We start from the raw sequence: 20,104 nt of genomic DNA, 5'->3' as shown, positions 1-20,104 counted from the left end.
TTTCCCGTTGGCGTATGATTATATTCCAATGTATGTTTATTTATGAATAGTCAACAAAATATTGCATTCCTTCAAGTGATTAGTACACAGAGCGTAAATTCCGTGCAAGACGAACTTCCATTGATCTGTAGCAATCACACGGTAACAGCAGAAATGCGGATGTCCTATCTGCGACAACCCCCCCCCCCCCCCCCCCCCCCCCGTGCCCCGCCCCCCCCCATTAAAAAGAAAATAAAGATTATGTAAAGATAGACAACTTCACGAGATATCCGACTATGTGAAAACTCGGGTAAAAGTCGACCTAACTACATGTTTAATCAAATTTTGATTAGAAGAAAAACAACGATTAAAGGTAAGACGACCGTTATATATATTAGTCCAGTAATTTCGACATTTGAGCCGCGTCACGACAAAACCAACATAATGGGTTGGCGACCAGCATGAATCTAGACTAGCCTGCGCATCCGCGCAGTCTGATCAGAATCCATGCTGTTCGCTTACCAACCCTATAACAAGTAAAGAAACTGATAGCGAACAGCATGGAATCTGATCAGACTGCGCGGAAGCGCAGGCTGGTCTGGATCCATGCTGGTCGCAAACGCATTACGTTGGTTTTGTCGTGACACGGCTCATTTATCAATTTTAACAAAACCTGCTCATTGGTTATTAACTGGGATGTTTGGACGAATTGTTAAATTACTAATAGCAACCGTTCATGTGATGGATTGAACGCATACAGAATTACAGATACCATTTTATGGTGCAATGAATTCGGATTTTGATCCGATCTGACTTAGGACTGTTTTTGGTCATTTGTAAGTATAGGAGCCATAAGTTAGGACCTTTTTTAAGACTTTCTTTGAAACGCAAAATTGTCACAATTTTTATCCTAAGACAAACTTAAGACTTAGGACTCTCCATGAAACGCAGTCCTGAGTTTGATACTTACGGAATTTTGCAAAACTAGTGTTGCATCAAAAAATCATTTATGTTCATTTTTATGACAGCCACACTTTGTCCTTGCATATCATGGCTACTTCCTTAACAAAGATACTTAAAAAAGAATTAAAAAAAAAAGTTTCCTCGACTGGGATTTGAACTCCAGACCTCTCACACAATAAGCGAGTGCGTTACCCCTGCCCCACGGAGAAGTTATACAAACAATAACTGAATAACATCAAGTCATTCTAAATTTAGAACTTCCATTGCATTTCGGGTTTGTAATCCTTATTAATTTCGAGTTATTTTGTTCAGGATAAACCTGTTGTTTAAAATTGAAGTAAATAATTTAGCGAAAATCTTCTCGCCCAAACAGTCCGACATGTAGAATCTCTATATTCCACTACTCGGTTTGTGTAGTATTCGGTAATCGACATCGCTAAAAATAGTATTTTCATTGATAAAATCATATTCATCCGCGTAATTTGTGATTGTGCATTTATTGACAATTCTATAAGCCAACGCTACTTTTAAACTTTGAATGCGTTGTAATTTGTTTGATACTTGTAACAAAATAAAAAATATTTCTTTCTTTTAAATCGCTAGTTTTAAGCTGTTTTGAGAACTACTTGTTGTTAGGCTTGTCGTGAAACTTCTGTGTCAGAGATTGAATGTCCGCTTTGTAGTTACTTATCTTCGATCAGAAAATACAATTAAACAATATTAGAAATCTTCGACCATTCGGGAATTATTTTGCTTGAAAATTAATGCGTCTGTCTTGAGCCATCTTTACGCAGTGATCTCCCCTGAATTTTTCGGCGTTAGTGTACATATAAAGGGAAGTAACCGCTTCAAAAAAGCGGACTATTTTCGGCATTTGCAATTAACAGCATTAGACTCTGAAATTTCGCTACCATTATTTGTTTGGTCTGACGACCCAAACAAATAAAAACTATAAAGCATATCTTTCCAAAAAGGATTTAAATCTTGATGTAATTGTATTCTTGCATAATCTGTACCATACTTATATATGTTATTTAAACAAGGGCATGCACTTTTAACAATATGTAAAAATTACAATTAACTGTCAACAGTCTTCTTAGCCATGTTGCTTTTAAACTATAATTATATATTATAAACTAAAATAATCTACTTATAGTACTGTTACTTGAAGGACATTTTTGTCAAAAAAGTTGGGGACAAAATTATAACTTGCATTTTGCAAATTGAAATACTTAACTGAGGCTTTTACTATATAAAAACCTTATATAAAAGGTTATATTTTGCGTTAGTTAACAAAAATATGTATTTTAGTAATACAAATTTACAGGATAAACAGCTGAAATTGGGATTTTGACTTAAGGACGAGGGATAATCAGTTTTAATTTAGGTTTATGACACTACCTGAAAAAAATATGTTGAATATCTTATCCTGTAAATGTCTTAGTTAACAATATTTTATGTACTTACACGCATGCAAATTTATTTTTTATAAAATGATCATGCATTTTGTGAAAAATTGAAAAGGACTAGATTACAGGCGAAATCTGACAACAAACGATATATCAAGTGAAGAATTTAGTTCATATTTTGCATTGCTAGGTAGTGACGTAACACGGGATAAGAATCCTTACGCATAAAATTTCTGTACTTTTCATGATTTTGATAATACGGATTGTAGATTTGAAGAATTAGATAAAACAATAACTGTTCAAGAAATTTATAGGGGAAAAACGTTTGATAGTGATTTTATTTTGAATGAATATAATTACGAAGAATATCTTAATATGATGTCTATACACACTTGAATCGATTTATTACTAGATTAAGAACTTCTGCACATAACCTAAGAATACAAACTGGAATATATGCTAGAAATAGAATACAAACAAATGAACGTCTCTGTCAGTGTTGTTCTGTAAGAGACCTGAAAGATGAATTTCATTTTATTCTTATATATTCACAGCCTTTATATTAAAAGATACTATTTTGTAAATCCAAGTTTATTATAAAAATCTGTTACTATTAGAAGTTCAATATCAAGTAATGTTCAATGATAATGCAAAATTTTGACTATATCATGTTTTTTTTATAAATGTTCACCCTCATTTAACTGAGGCTTAATAATTTAAGTTTTTTTGTTGTTGTTTGTTTCTTTTATATCATTGATTGGTCGCACTGAAATGTATGTGTTTCTCTGAAATTATATGCTGTATATGATAATGTACTCTGTACAAATCAAAGAAATAGAAGTTCTGTTCTATTTATTACATAAATTGCGGACATAAGATTTCACACATATTTCTATAAACTCGAACTAATTAGTGAAAATGAGGCCTTTAGTTTTCTCAACGATTCTTTGTTGTAAATATTTGACCCAATATGCTCTTTTTAAAGTTCATGAAGTCCGATTCGAAAACAATTACTTTCGAGCCAACCAGGATCAGTTTTTAGTTGGAGTTCATATGCGCAGTAATACAACCAGGAAGACCGGTATGCCCGAGTGATTTCTTACAAAACATTTGAACGATGAACTAATCATTTTCTTTTGTATAACGCAAGAAACAAATGATACCTCTTTCAATGTTTACTTGTTTAAAAAATGGGAATTTATAGAATGCAATGCATGTTGAAATATATTGAGCTCATAAAATCTATAAACAGATCAAATAATGTAACGTCTATCATGTTAATTCTATCATATAAAATATGGACTGTAAATATTTACAATGTACATTTTATTCATTTAATTTCTGTAATAATTTATAGTTTATATAGCATGGTATATTATTTGATGATTTATTCCTGGTAGTTTAGTTATTGTGATGTAATGCGTGTACATGTATATGATTGCACGAGTACAAAATATTCAAACTAAAAAGAAGGATTTTTACAAGAAAAAAACCTACTGTAATGCCATAAACATTATTTATTCAAGGTGAAGATGCCAAAGACAGAGCAACCTTCGATCATCCGGCGTACACCTCGTGTTTGCTATGTTGTTGTTGGACTACTCTGTTTTATCATTGTCGGGATACTCATAGCGTCTGGAATTATCATTCATCGTCTTAATGTTAAAATATCGTCATTTCACGAAGAGGAAAATTGTCCGTCACGTGATCAAAACATAAACCTTGACCCTCCGGAAATACTTCCGCCTTTTTATGATCTTACAAAAGATGAAATTTTAGCAATTAAAAGATTTTTATATAGACAGCCAGATCTAAACCTTGTTCATGCATCTGAAATTCATACAAATAAAAGTTTTATATATACAATGGAACTATATGTTCCAGACAAAGAGGAAACTTTGAGATTTCTCGATGAGTCAGGGCCTGCACCAAAAAGGGAAGCCAAGGTTATTATCTTTAGGGGTGACAAAAAGGATCCTTTTGTGCAAGAAATAATTGTCGGACCACTTCCAAATCCAACGGAGAAACGATCAGAGAAACAACGACCGTTTACGTATCGACCAGTATCAATACCTGAATTTATGTGGGCCCAAGTTGTTATGAACTATTACTTGGAACATAGAGTAAATCATATTTTAGAAGAAAGTTATGGAGGAAAGATAGGTAAATGTGTTGACAAATGTTTAGAGTTTCAAATGATCACACAGATGTCTCCGGTATCATCAGGCGAACCATCATCGAGGAAAATATGGTTTTGGCTTGCACCTGTTGGTGAGTTTTGGAGCCTTAACCCAATTGACTTCTCTGTGCTGTTGGACATGACAAGCACCAAAATCGAAGAATATAGAATAGACAAAATATACTATGGAAACAATATGTATAATTCAGTCGATGATCTTGTTACTGCTTATGATTCAGGCGCAATTTCTAAAACTAAAATTAAGTTTCCAACCATAAACAAGAACTGGTATTCTACTCTGAACAGGAGGGGAACTTTGTTTCCGGAGGAAGGTTTACTACCGCCGAGGGAGTTTGAACCGAGTGGAAAACGATATTCCATTAATGGCTGCCATATTAAATACATGGGCTGGAGTTTTGACGTAAGAATGTCGACAATTAGTGGTCCTCAGATATTTGATATCCGGTACAACAATGAAAGAATTGTTTATGAAATGAGTCTACAAGAAATTGCTGTTTTTTATTCTGCAAGCAGTCCTGCACAGCGATTTGCAGACTTTGTTGACGGTGTAGCCATGATAGGTTCGCGAATAAAGTTCCTTGTTTCCGGTGCAGATTGTCCTGCTCACTCAACTTATTTAAGTTCCGATGTAGTTCTTGAATACTCTGAAGATCCAATTCATTTTAATCGAGCATTCTGTGTTTTTGAGCATAATACAGGTGTTCCATTGAGGAGACATCTGTCATTCCAAGGTAACAGGATGTTTTATGAAGGAATGATGGATACGGTTCTGACACTTAGAACAGTTGCATCGCTAGGCAATTACGATTATATAGTAGATTTCATCTTCCATCAAAACGGAGGTGTGGAATTTAAAGTGATATCAACGGGCTACATATTGACATCTTTTAGACATCCATCGGAAGATAGCTACGGTTTCCGCTTGCGCGATCATATGACCGGAAACATTCACCACCACATGTTTCATGTAAAAGTTGACCTAGATATTCACGGTCATAATAACAGGTTTGAAACGATCGAAATAGTTCCAGACGAAGTCAGCATAACGGCATTTGCAAACACTAGCAGTAAGTATCATCAGACAAAAATGGTTCGTCATGTTGTTGATTCAGAAAAAGAGGCAGCTTTGAAGTTTGACTTTGATGTACCGAAATATCTTACATTTTACAACAAGGACTTCTTATCTTCTACCGGTGCTCCAAGAGCATATAGGCTGTTTACAAGGGGAATTTCAAAACAGGTAATTTTTTTCGTGGTAATCTAATTAATTAATTAAAGATTAGATATTTAGTAAAGATAAGTATAAATGCTGTTTGCTGGCTACATTTTATCTGCGACATTAACTGTTTGTCCACAACCTTAAATGAAGATTTTCTCCTCAATTGATCTGGTTTTGACAAATTTTACATTGATTCTACTAGTATTTAAGTTCTGTTTGTATGAAAGTCACATGAAAGAAAAATCAAATGTATGAAAATGTCAGATATTTTCAAAAATATCTTATATCAAAGCATTGACATATAAAAAGTTTTATAAACAAAGGAGCTTATTAGCAAAGAATAAATAGCAATGATTGTTATAGAACTTAAAATGTCATTCTTTTTATAAAGAATTGTACCCTTTTGGCCGTTTTTTGGCCACCATTCACATACAATTTTTATAATACACCAGTCGACTGACGCCCTATCCCAAACCCTAAATATTACTGGAACTTGTGCTTTTGGATTACCAAATCCAAATTTGGATTACCTTTTACCGACTAAATTCAGCAGCACTTTAAACTTGACTTGTTCCACATTATTTGAAATCGCGCAAAATTAAAAGCGCCGTTTTGTTCGGTTCATATAGCCCCGTAATGTCCTGGTAGTTTAGCCGGCGTTAGCAATTAAGTGGTTAAAATCTGTATGTCTGACATAACTAAGATTTACATGCGTTTGAGTATGATCGATCTTGGAGTGATGAAAATTTAGTAAGATGACTATCGATGTTTGTGAACTACAATAATACTAATAAAAATGATGATGATGATGAACGATTCAAAATAAAACCTATATTAGCTATACTGTTCATAGGTAACTGAATCCTTAAAGAAATGTTTAAACACATGATTCGAAATGAATTGTTTTATATTTTTAAAAGCTCAACATTTAAACAATGTGCATATTTATATAATGCGTGTAAAGCTGTATGAGAAGGTTGGAGCGTATCTGTTTTGTCTATTGTGTATGATATCTACAATATCATCAGACTTAATTATGTTTAGGTTGTCAAAGAAGGTACTGGACAGGAACCGACTATTTCGTGGGCACGTTATCAGGTAGCTGTAACAAAATATAAGGAAACTGAAAGGCGAAGCAGTTCACTGTATGCTATGTATGACGGTATGGACCCAGTTGTAAACTTTCAGAGTTTCATTGACGACAACGAGACCATCACTGATGCGGTAATATAATTTTGTATAAACATGTGAAAGCATTTTATCCGAAATACCTGTATATATCTCAATTCTTACCTGATGAGATAATTTTATTATTTGAGGTAATTTAATCTTTTGAATACCTATTATTGCAGCAGTGTTTTCAAAGATGAATGATTGTTTTGTTAACGAATTTGGTCTTAATGTATTTGATATTTGGTACATATTTTCATTTTTCAATTTTCTCGTATTTGTTATTCTTAAATAAAATGGATGTTTTGGAATTGGATATCATTTTCTATGATTTTGTTTTTTACCTGTCAATTCAGGATCAAGTGGCATGGCTGACATTGGGTATACATCACATTCCTCATATGGAGGATATTCCTGTCACTCACACAGTTGGCCTTGACCTTGGATTTTTTCTTCTACCATTTAATTACTTTAACGAAGATCCTGCGATGGGTTCCGGGGATGCCATACGAATTGAACCGGAAATACAAAGTGACTTTACTCAAGGAATAAGAATAGAAACCTACGGAAAGTCTGCAATTGGACAATGCATCCCTTCTCAGTCACCGTCTATGGACAGACTTAAGAGAAATCCAAAGAGTTTATTTGGCTAAATGTCTTTCGGACGTGTGGATTTCATATCAGGTTATAAAAATTCAGCATTTTTGTTGTAAATCACAAGGTGTTACTTGTTGTAAAATATGTTTGAACAATTAGATCTAGACCTATTAATCCGATGCTTTTCTTGTTTAAGTGTGTGGTATAATTGATGTAAAATGTTTTCTAGTTGTATTCTTTAAATTGTTCACTTTTACATGAAAATCTGGCAAGATCTTACAGGAGCAGAAGTTGTAAACCATTTAATGACAGAAGGGCTTATTTTGTCTTTGTATACCATTGCAGTTCAGTTTGTATTTGACCTAAACAAAGTGCTTTCCTTATATGTATAGTGTAACCGCTTAAAATGTCTGTGTATATAACTGCATTGTTCAGGACTTATATTTGGTACATTTGTATTTACTATCACTTCTGTACATAGAATTTTCAAATCATGACCGTTGGGTTAATAGAGTGATTTTTTTCGCGTTTTTCTTTTGCTTCTATAATACCTGATAAGAGGTCATAACCTTTTTCATTCGTTTATTTCTGATTCGATTATACTGTCAACAGTTTGTTTACAATTTTTAATTACAAAAACCAATGTTCTTATAGTTTTGAAAGGCAATATTCTATTTCTATTTTGCTTTATCATTTCTTAATAATAGAGATAAATACGTTTTATATCTCACTCGAAGAACTATTTCTTTAGGAAGAAAAATGTCCATTTAAAATCTTGCAAACTTACTGGTCCACTCATTACAGTGACTAAATCATGATTAACGAGGCTACCAAATGTTGCAATAGTTTATGTTTTGGTTTAGTATATGATTGCTTCGGATTACAAACAAATATAACACATTTTAGGCAGCAGCATTTTCTTGAAACGCCAAAAAGTGTTGTTTATAGTCAATTGAAACGGCAACCATGTTTTAAAGATATTTCATGAGCGCATAAATTTTGAATATGCCTTGAAACAACGACATAACACTGCGATTTATCGCAGAATTGTATAATTTATTGTTAAGTTCATTCAAAGACGAGGAAGGAATTCTCATACTAGTCACGAGGCGTTTTGTAAACTGAACGGTATGGCTTATCAGTAAATGCCGTCTCTTGATTTTGGCGGTATTGGTCTTCCATATAACATTTGCACATACAGGTACACAGGTAGATAAAATTTACGCTTTTGTAGGTTTTTACCTTGAATACGTTATATTAATATTTGCTTGAAATAAGAAGGTTGATCGGATACGTTTCAAAAGGTATGTTTATTTTAGTAATATCTTATCGTGAATATGAACAATTGCTGCAGACCCGACATATATTTTGCATAATTAATATAATAACCGAATGATGCTACTGACAAAAAATATACATCAGATATTAAGAAGTGAAAGAAAACAAACAACATTTTTCATGAAAGTTCAAGGATGATAATTCTGATATCCCCGGTAATAAAGGTGCTAGAATTTTGAACCTTGCCACATATGATGTGGGTTATGATAAGAAACATACATTTATGGTAAAGTTTAAAGAAGGTACATTAAAAGATATAGATGTTATACAAAAAGTGCTGAAAAGTTGTGAACCTTAGCGTGCATAATCACCATACTGTCAACTATCCATATTTCAAGTTAATAAAAAATCATTACTTTTTGAGTTATCAAACATATTGTTATATTTGCCATATTTCATTTGTTGTCAAAGCAACAAAATTTTTCAACATAGGAGGAAAATAAAAGGTGTTCATAATCTCCAGACTGTCATCTACCCATAGTTTAAGTTTCATGAAGATAATATCAATACTTTTTGCGTTATCACGGGATCCAGTTTTTGTGTTATATTTGCCATACTAGTATTTTTAGTCTACTTGTTTTCATAGCAACCGAATTTTTCAACATAGGAAGAAAATAAATAATCCTCAGACTGCCAGGATCCAGTTTTGTGGACGGGCTGACTGACGGACGGGTGAATAGACGAACGGAGGGTAAACCTAGTCTCCCCCAGTTAAACCGGTAGGGGACTAATAAATTGATTAGTATACAGTTGAATAAGGAGACGAATAAATGAAATGGAGATGATAGGGGAATGGTATATAGAGTAGGAGTATTCTAAGAAATACAAAATGTCCCTGTAACATAACGTTAGTCAAACACACTTAAAATCTTAAATTGGTTGCAATTCCACTAAGCAATAGTCCTTGTCCAGCACACAAGAGTTTGCTGTAGAGATGTACTGATGTCAGGGAAGGGGGACATGGGGTTATTAGCATAGTCCTGACATGTTAAAAATTCATACATGATAAAACTATTATAATACCTATATGTCATCTTCGTTGCTAGTTTTAACAAAGTACAGAATTATTTTATTTGAAAGACATCATAACATACATGTACACAAACAAGACACAAGTTTATTTTATGTGGGATACATTAAAACAGAAGACACTAGATCATGAGCTATTTTTTGACAAACATATGTAAATGGATTAACAAAGATAATGCAGCTAAAAAGTTAAAAGTTATCAGCATAAGCACATCTAAGTACATGGATTTAAGAAATTATTTCATGTTTAAATGTAACAAGAATTACAAACAAGATAAAGCAAAGAGTAAGATATACATCAGGTCTGGGAATCAGAACTGCGTCGTATACAAACGCCGCCATCTTGGAAAGGAAAAGGTAAATTTTTATTTATTACTCTTTATGTTGGAATGGAGTGGAAACCAAATACATGTATATGTATGCCACGGTTCAGAACTGTTCACTATTTAGGGGAGATAATATGTAAGCGGCCGGATAGCTCAGTCGGTAGAGCCGCGTTACGATATTCCGAGGGTCCCGGGTTCGAGTCCCAGTCACGCTACCCTGTGACATTGTATCACTGCCCCCAGTTTTGCGTCAAATGTCTCAGAGTATGAAAAATGTGCATGTATTAAGACGCTCCACTATTTCCAACTTTGTTTGGTACATGTTGCTCGAATATATATATTTTGTAAAAAAAGGCTACAGCGAACTTGCAACACAAAGCGGTCAGAAATTATATAATGCCTTGTGGATACGAAGCAGTTCATATTGCTTTATCCATCGCGTTTTCCTTCGAACTCATTATATACCGTTTCAAAGTTTACCATAGTCTTCAAAACATAATTTTGTATCATTTACTAAAATGTCATTAAAAAAAAGATGTTTATTTTCCCAAAAAAATAATGATGATACGACGCAGTTGTATTTTCATTGTAGGCTTTAATTCAGCTATTATGCGCTAAGTATGCTGGTAACGTCCAACAACATTTCTTGTTTGCGAAAGGACCTTGTATACAATTAAAGTCAATAGCAGAGGTCAGTTACTGGTTTCATGAAAATGAAAAATGTAATAAAATTCAATTAAGGATTCATTTTTAGGTCGCTTTTTAACCCAATACCGCATAAGCATTTTGTGAAAAAATGGCTGTATTTATTGAAGAGCCTCTAGTTACAAGTTCAAAATGCTATGAAACTATAAAAATGTTTCAATACCGATCAAACTTGGCACACATGTTGACTGGACCATTGCCTTTGTAACAGCATGCTCAGTCTTAAATGTGCTGTTACCATGGCAACGAGGGGTGGGGGTCGCCGAAAAAGTGATCACCTTTTTAAATAACATTTCTCTAACAAAAACAAGTGTTGCCAGCTTTAATAAGGTATTTTTTTTCCATTTGAGGCATCAATTGAAGGGGGAGGGGTGGAAAAAGACGTTTAAAAGCGGGTATATGAGGGAATGGATTAACACAGATAATTATAAAAAATACTTGAAATTACCCAAAATCGAGTTTTTCCATGTTAAAACATTGCCTTACACATAGTTTTTGAAGAAAAATTGTTGTTTTGTAAAAAAATTTTCATTCAGCACCTGTCATCTAGATATTACGAAAAAAAGTGTATCAAATGCAAAACACATTGAAACACGTGATCCGCAAACCAGATGACAGCATGTTCTAGTGTTGCCTTAGCATGCTTGTAAACTTCTCGTGAGTTTGAAACTAATAGGGGGTGGTTACCTTTTTGCATTTGCAGTACTTTTGCATGTTCCTCTCATGGACGCAGTATTAACCTGGAATGACCTTTGTTGTTGTTGTTTTTTCTTTAGAAAGAGATGCAATTTTTTTTAAAAGTATCATGCTATTGGAAGAGAGGAATGCGCAAATTGCATGCCTACCTAAGTTTGTATGAACAAAATTTCCGACATTTCCGTAATTACTTAAGTCTTTTACGCGCCGATTTTATTGTATTCATTTTCTTATAATCGTTGAGGACAGTTGAAACATAAATCGGTATGTAAATAAAATATTATTCGTCTCTCAAATGAACATTTATTTTATAAATTATAGTATAATTGGTTAAGCTACGATATTTTTTGCAAGTAAGGTATGCGTTTCGTTCAGTCATTTTATGTTCAGCGCGGGACTTTACCGCTAATTTTGCCGTATTGCATTTCTTTAATGTCGATTAGACTAGACGGACTAGAGTTACTCTAAAATGGTTAAATATTTACAACACAGTATCATTCTACTCCATAATGAACTTTAAATTTTCGAAATCGAGTTATAAATGATACAACTAAAAATTATTTTGTAAAGTACGTGTCTGTTTTGCTAAGGTAGTTTACGCTTCGCACCGTTAATCTTGATACAGATGTATGCTTTGATAGCATTGTAGAAGTTTCCCCTCCATTCAAAAGAATCAGCTGTTTAAATAAGAAGGTATAAAGTATTTAGATTACAAAAATTTGAATTAATGAGAAATATCATACTTTATTATGACTGCTCAAAGTTAAGGTTTGTTAAGATACGATGTCTTAAGTCAATGGAAAACGTTGTGCGATAATCAGACCTTAATTTGTCTCATTTGTCGAAAAAAAAAACAACAAACCAGACAGGTGTATCCGACCGACGCTGAGCTGTTTATGTTTACTGACTTCAAATCACTTGCCCCTAACTGCCGTGAATCCGAAAACCACCAGGGACTTTTTATTCCTTCGTATGGAGAACTTAGCTAGCTTCAAAATGTTGATGGTTCTCTGCCAGTGCAACATTTTGTCTGAATTAATGCACAAAGCCACTGTTGATATCCTTGCTTTCATTAAAGCTAGAGCGTAGAGTAAAACCACAAATAACTATAGTTTACTAAGAGCGAAGCTAGCCAAAATGAATTTTGTGATTTGAGTTCACAGACTTAAATAATTTTGCCAAAAAATGTAGGGATATGTAAGCAATATGAACTGCGTCGTATCCATAAATATTCTGACCCGCTTCGAGTTGCAAGTTCGCTATAACGTTTGTTTTTACAAAATATACGTTCAAGTAACATATACCAAATGAAGCGAAAATAGTGGAGCGTGTTAATACATATATCTGGTTTTCAGTCATTTCCAACAAAAAAATAAATAAATGAAAACATATATTTTTCCTTCTTAGATGGAGGCGTTTGTTTATATTTTGTAGGATTTAACGCAGTTCTGGTGATTCCCAGTCATGTTCATGATATCTTTACTTTGAGTCGAGGCAGTTTTTCGACTTCATTTTTAATTTATAAATGTATAATATCAATACTTTCAAACAGTCCCACTCATGGTTTTATTTAAGTAATTTTCGTAACATTTGGTTTAAGTCGAGCATTTATATTTTATTCTCTTAAGAATTGCTAGGTTCATTTGGCATCGATAAAATTACAAAGGAAATTTAATAACTGCCGTATGCTTTATGAAAACTTGAGAAGCAAGGACAGCCATCAGCCCGAAGAATAAGTAAACAACCCAGCGTTCGTTAGGCAGCCTTTCAACAATTTCCAAGTTTCCCAATTTCCTAGCCGCTTTTTGAATGTTTACACTTCTGTCAACACTTATTTATTGTCTGTTTCAATCCTCAAAGAAGTTTTCTTTCTTTTAAAAAGGTGTATGAGTAACAAATCAAAATGGTATCCCTCTGAATCAAACACAATTATTTTGCTCCCGTGAAATACACAACTTTTAAAATGGCGGCCGCTTACATTTAACAAAGCCGGTTCTAATATAAATTAGCAGTAAGTAACAGAAATATGGATGGATGGTTGGACTTTTTCTTCAACTAGAATTGTTTGTTTTGATTATTAAAACAAGCGATCATTCATATGTTTTTAATGAAATGAATACAGTGTAATATCACCGCCATTTAACGTTGACTGTCGAACTTATTTTTCAGCCCTAGACTTCTTGCATTTAATGAGAAATTCGAGTAAATGAGGCTTTCGATGGGGAAAAAATTTTTTTTATAGTATCGTTATTATTAAGAATTTTCGTTTTAAATTGTTTTAACCATAAAATAAAAAGAAAATATGGTTGTTGGTTGTGTACTCGTGAACTTTAAAAACAGTATTCTTACTCATGGCTACGCCACTCGTGAGAATACTGATATCAAAGCCCACTCGATCAAATAAAATTTCATCTTACACACACACACACACACACACACACACACACACACACACACACAAACAGACAAATATCGTCAATATAATATGATATTTTTTATTTACTTTCAAGATAAAGATGTCAAAGACAAAGCAACCTTCGATCATCCGGCGTACACCTCGTGTTTGCTATGTTGTTGTTGGAGTACTCTGTTTTATCATTGTCGGGATACTCATAGCGTCTGGAATCATCATTCATCGTCTTAACGTTAAAATATCGTCATTTCACGAAGATGAACGTTGTCCGTCTCGTGATCAAAACATAAATCTTGACCCTCCGGAAGTACTTCCGCCTTTTTATGACCTTACAAAAGATGAAATTTTAGCAATTAAAGGATTTTTATATAGACAGCCAGATTTAAACCTTGTTCATGCATCTGAAATTCATACAAATAAAAGCTTTATATATACAATGGAACTTTATGTTCCAGAAAAAGAGGAAACCTTGAGATTTCTGGATGAATCAGGGTCTGCACCAAAAAGGGAAGGGAAGGTTATTATCTATCGGGGTGACAAAAATGATCCTTTTGTGCAAGAAATAATTGTCGGACCACTTCCAAATCCAACGGAGAAACGATCAGAGAAACAACGACCGTTTACGTATCGCCCTTTATCAACACCTGAATATTTGGGACTATCGCAATAATCAAACATGAAATAGAAAACAAAATTAATCATATTTTAGAAGAAAGTTACGGAGGGAAAGTTGGCCAGTGTTTAGACAAATGTTTAGATCTTCAAATGATAAACTCCAATGTCACCAGTATCTTCAGGCGAACCAACCTCAAGGAAAATATGGTTCTGGCTTGCACCTGTTGGCGAGTTTTGGAGCCTTAATCCTCTAGACTTTTCTGTACTGATGGACATGACAAGCACCAGGGTTGATGAATACAGAATAGACAAAATATACTATGGAAACAATATGTATAATTCGGTCGATGATCTTGTTACTGCTTATGATTCAGGAGCAATTTCTAAAACTAAAATTAAGTTTCCAACCATAAACAAGAACTGGTATTTCTACTATGAACAGGAGGGGAACTTTGTTTCCGGAGGAAGGTTTACTACCGCCGAGGGAGTTTGAACCGAGTGGAAAACGATATTCCATTCATGGGCGCCATATTAAATACATGGGCTGGAGTTTTGACGTAAGAATGTCAACAATGAGTGGCCTCAAATATTTGACATCCGTACAATAACGAAAGAATCGCTTATGAAATGAGTCTACAAGAAATTGCTGTTTTTTATTCTGCAAATAGTCCTACTCAACGTTTTGCAGATTATGTTGATAGCGCAGCCATGATTGGATCCCGAACGAAATATCTTGTTTCCGGTGCAGATTGTCCTGCTCACTCAACTTATTTGAGTTCCGATGTAGTTCTTGATGATTCGAAGACCCGATTCATTTTGAGCGAGCATTTTGTGTTTTGAGCATAATACAGGTACCCCGTTAAGGAGACATCTAACTTACCAAGGCAACCGGGTATTTTATGAGGAATGATGGATACAGTACTGACAGTTAGAACAATTTCATCGCTAGCCAATTACGATTATATTATTGATTTTTATTTTTCCATCAGAATGGGGCTGTGGAATATAAAATTATATCAACGGGTTACATATTGACATCTTTTAGACATCCACCGGAAGATAGCTACGGTTTCCGGTTGCGCGATCATATTACCGGAAATATTCACCACCACATGTTTCATGTAAAAGTTGACTTAGATATTCATGGACATAAAAATAGATTTGAAACGATCGAAATAGTTCCCGAAGAAGTAGATAACACAATGTTTCCAAAATCGAATCGAAATTATCATCAGACGAAAATGGTTCGTCAATTGGTTGGATCAGAAAAAGAGGCAGCTTTGAAGTTTGACTTTGATGTACCTAAATATCTCACATTCTACAACAAGGACTTTATATCTTCTACCGGTGCTCCAAGAGCATATAGGCTGTTTACGAGAGGAACTTCAAAACAGGTATGATGTTGTAAATGCTTTCATTAAACTACATTGTTGTTGTTGGTATCTATTTTCTAAATGACGTAACTGATATTAATAATTGCAAGAGCATTTCAGGATAATCAAAGAGCTGTAAGTGCTATTAGAGCGATCGTTAGTGACGGTCCAAGAATGAGAAGAAAATATTAATGAATTCATTAAATGTATATTTCAGCTACATAATGACACAGACATTTGTAACAGAATTTGATTTACATACAAACCTACCAATGACGCTTTAGTAATATGATAAACTGCCATATTCTATTAAGTCTCTACTATAGTTGATAATATAAACGCACAATTATGTTCATATATGCACATTGTGTTAATTTAAACCCACACATGAATGCTACTGTCCGACGACAGCAACTTCTGACGCTGTGACACGTGACATTGGTTTTTCGAAAGATTTTGCCCTTAAACGTTGTGGGTTCAAATCCCAACAAGGACTTTGGCCTTCCTCAGCCAGTCAAGCTGGAAAGTCGCGATATGGCATACACTGTGTTGGTGCCACATAAATGAAAACTAAAGAATTCGGAAGATAACATTGCTTTGACTTTTTTATTAGCTAACCGGAGCACTTTGTGTGTCCGCCACAATTTCTTTAAACAACCTAAACGATAATTAAGGTGACAATTGTGACCTTTTCTAGAGATGTATATCAGGTGAGCGATCCAGGGCCATTATTGTACTCTTGTTATAACCAAATTACGTCCAACTCCCTGCAGGTTATCAAAGAAGGTACTGGACAGGAACCGGCTATTTCGTGGGCACGTTATCAGGTAGCTGTAACAAAATATAAGGAAACTGAAAGGCAAAGCAGTTCAGTGTATGCTATGTATGACGGTATGAACCCAGTTGTTGACTTCCAGAGTTTCATTGACGACAATGAGACCATTACTGATACGGTAATTTAAACTTTTACATGTCTGTGTAATCAGTTTGATGTACCTTTCGATTAATTTAAGCTTTAAACTAATGAGGTAATTTGATCATTTTCTTCAGAACGATTACAATTTAGCATTCTGGTTTATATTCCAATATACACGACGATAAAGGAAATAATTTACATGAATCTAGTTTTGAAAAAGGTTGAGCATTCGGAACAAACGTGTGTAACTTTGTACATGTATATACGTTTTTCAAAAATCCATTACTAGTACATTGTGTATATACAATGTATATTTGTGAAATTCTAAAGTCTTTAATTAATTTGTAACTTCAGGATTTTACAGAATATGAGCGCATCATAGTTTTGCGTTGTAGGTCATAAGTACTTACATTTTTTTCACTTTTTTCTATTTATCTTTTTTGAATCAGGATCAAGTGGCCTGGGTTACATTGGGGATACATCATATTCCTCATATGGAGGACATACCCGTTACTCCAACTGTTGGTCTTGATCTAGGATTCTTTCTTCTGCCATACAATTACTTTGACGAAGATCCTGCTATGGGTTCAGGAGATGCCATACGGATTGAACCGGAATCACAAAGAGATTATAGTAAAGGTTTAAGAATAGAAACATATGGGAAATCTGATAACGCACAGTGTAAGCCAAGACAGTCAATGTTTATCGAGAATCTAAAGAAATCTCCATACAGTATATTTGGCCAGATGGGTGTTGTATAATTAGTAGCATATGATTAAGGAAATCACCTGTATTGGAGTACAATAGACTTTAGTCTCATGGAGAAGATTCTTTTCTTTGGGATCAGTGATTGTGAAAAAACGTCATGACATATGCTTATACTTATGCTCAATAAACTCGTAATCAAATGCAATATGATTATTAATTATGTTATTTTATCACATGTATAAATATTTGCATAGGTATTAATATATACTAGTATGCTTTTTTAGATGCAATTGTGTACGTTATGCACCTAAATTGTCAGGACTTGACAACTGGGATTCAATGTTACACTATTGTGCAGGTTAGCATCACATTGTAAACAAATATTAATGCTACGCAATGGTAATTTGTTCAGCAAAACGAATTCGCGTCATAATGTATTATAAATTGTTATTTTTTATATATATCATTTACATGTACATCATTTTAAGTCTGCTTAAGCATTCTACATTTTTTCTATTTCTAATATTATCTGGGACATAAGTTATCGTATAGCCCAGATATTATATATTAAGGATAACGAATCCTATCTAATACGTTCTCGAGTTTGAGTCATTTGGTTTGCTTGTTACATTTTATTGATAACTATATATTGGAACTGGAAGCCTGTGGTAATCGCTTAGAATATGAGAAGTCTGGGGTTCGAATCCCAGTCCAGGCAACCGAAAACAGTGTCTTTTTTTAGTGAAATGAACTTTTTTCTCAAGAAATCAGTCAAACTATGCAAAGGAAGGATCGTCCATGGCCGAGTGGTTAAGATCGTTGACTTCAATTCACTTGGGCCTCACCAATGTAAGTAAGAATCGCACCAGGGACTTAGATCCTCACATGCTCGGTGGTCTACTCGTGTGCCTAAAATAATCCCCTACCATTGGTGCAACTTGATACCCAATCAAAAAGGGTTGGGTATGAAAAGTATGGTTTTGTTTAAAAAATGAAAGAAAAGAAAAAAAATGTAAATGATATTTAATGTAAGTTAGAAACTATAACAAAGCAAAATTCCATAATGTATCACATTTAACCAGGAATAGTAAGGAATAAAGGCGATAAAAGTGATCAATATTTTCACATCATTCTTATGCTTAAGTCGTTCAAGATTCCCTACACATGAACACCAGTATTAGTATCTGGAACAGATGTGAGGTGTTTGATTCTGTTGTTAAAACCACTAGTCTTAAAGGTTTATAAAAAAAAATGTTAAGTAATGGGATAACAACGTGACATCTAACATCTGTAATATTAATTATAAATATATTTATTTATTTATCTATTTATTTATCTATTTATTGTTGTCTGTTTATTGATTTATTTATTAATTTTTTTTTTTATTTATTTATTTATGTTGCATCAATATGTATGCATGTACATAAAATTCACATAAAAACGCATATTAGAATGTACAATGACATTTATTTTTAATTATATACATGTGACAATGTTTGAATCTACAGCTATCTTCTTTAAAAATATACCACTGATATTTTCCAGTCAGTGTTGTATTATGTTTTATATTGCACACAGGTTTCGTAAACATATAGCTACGATATGATTTCAATCATGGAACTTTTTACTGTGTTCCTCGCAGTATATGTATTCTAGAATTACAGGTAAATCAAGATATTAGATATTTCTAAACCTAGCATGTAGACATTACATAATTATAATGATTACGCATGTACAAAAAAGTATGAAAAAATTACAAAAGGTTATAACTCCAACTTAAATTTATAACAAAATTGAGCGATACAGTATACATGTAGTTTCATAAACACTTCACTTTTCCGCAATAAAATCTATCCATTTATGAAGTTTCACGTTGATATTTCAATTTCTTTTTGAGTTTTGACCAATATGGACCAAGAGAAAAATTTACTATGAAAATCATATTTAATCAACATTGTAAAATTATTCAACTCGGTTGCTACGGATATTTTCAGCTAGTCTATATTTGCTTCTTTACTCAGCCATCATTGTATCGTTGTTGTGATCGTGTGATTATCTTCTTGTACCTTTCTTTTATTTTGATTCTGTGCTGGTCAACCAAATCGCAAGCACTAATTCCAAATTGTTAGAAATAATCAACTCTATTTAGAAATAACTAACTCTATAAGAAATGGCTTAATGTGGAGTCGGTAACTTTGAAGTGAACTGGCAACAAGACCGTACGTTGATCTTCTGCAAGAATTTGTGAAATATGGTTTCTCGCTGAATGTCGAAGCATGAATTATGTTAATTTTCTATTACATACATGTATATCTTGATGAAAATTGGCAATGACTGATATGTGACACGTCTCAATGACTTTACATTGTGAATGATAAATCAAATGAAACAAATGTTTCATTCTCCTCAAAGTTCAATCATAAGAAAAATGCACTAAATGTTTTTTTC

General features: G+C 33.6%; 1 protein-coding gene and 1 pseudogene across 1 annotated transcript; both read left to right on the top strand.

The window, feature by feature from the left end:
- The first annotated feature begins 3,867 nt into the window (after positions 1-3,867).
- Positions 3,868-7,711, top strand: LOC132740090 (putative amine oxidase [copper-containing]). Its single transcript, XM_060727950.1, has 3 exons — positions 3,868-5,791; positions 6,815-6,994; positions 7,297-7,711. Exons 1-3 carry the CDS (start codon positions 3,884-3,886, stop codon positions 7,591-7,593), a joined length of 2,385 nt encoding a protein of 794 aa, XP_060583933.1. The 5' UTR covers positions 3,868-3,883; the 3' UTR covers positions 7,594-7,711.
- A 647-nt stretch (positions 7,712-8,358) lies between these two features.
- On the top strand, positions 8,359-18,580 carry LOC132740092 (putative amine oxidase [copper-containing]; annotated as a pseudogene).
- The last annotated feature ends 1,524 nt before the right edge of the window (positions 18,581-20,104 follow it).

The sequence above is a fragment of the Ruditapes philippinarum genome, unplaced genomic scaffold (assembly GCF_026571515.1).
Source record: "Ruditapes philippinarum isolate M1 unplaced genomic scaffold, ASM2657151v2 ctg17435_1_1_1_1, whole genome shotgun sequence".
Taxonomy (NCBI): Eukaryota; Metazoa; Mollusca; class Bivalvia; order Venerida; family Veneridae; genus Ruditapes; species Ruditapes philippinarum.
The sequence above is the reverse complement of the archived record's forward strand: the minus strand, read 5'-3'. Positions and strand labels throughout refer to the sequence as shown.

Bases quoted from the DNA above. Each gene is read 5' to 3' on its own strand.
- LOC132740090 (XM_060727950.1), top strand. From the start codon at position 3,884: ATGCCAAAGACAGAGCAACCTTCGATCATCCGGCGTACACCTCGTGTT. The intron at 5,792-6,814 runs GTAATTTTTTTC...AATTATGTTTAG, and splicing joins CAAGGGGAATTTCAAAACAG to GTTGTCAAAGAAGGTACTGG. The intron at 6,995-7,296 runs GTAATATAATTT...CTGTCAATTCAG, and splicing joins ACGAGACCATCACTGATGCG to GATCAAGTGGCATGGCTGAC.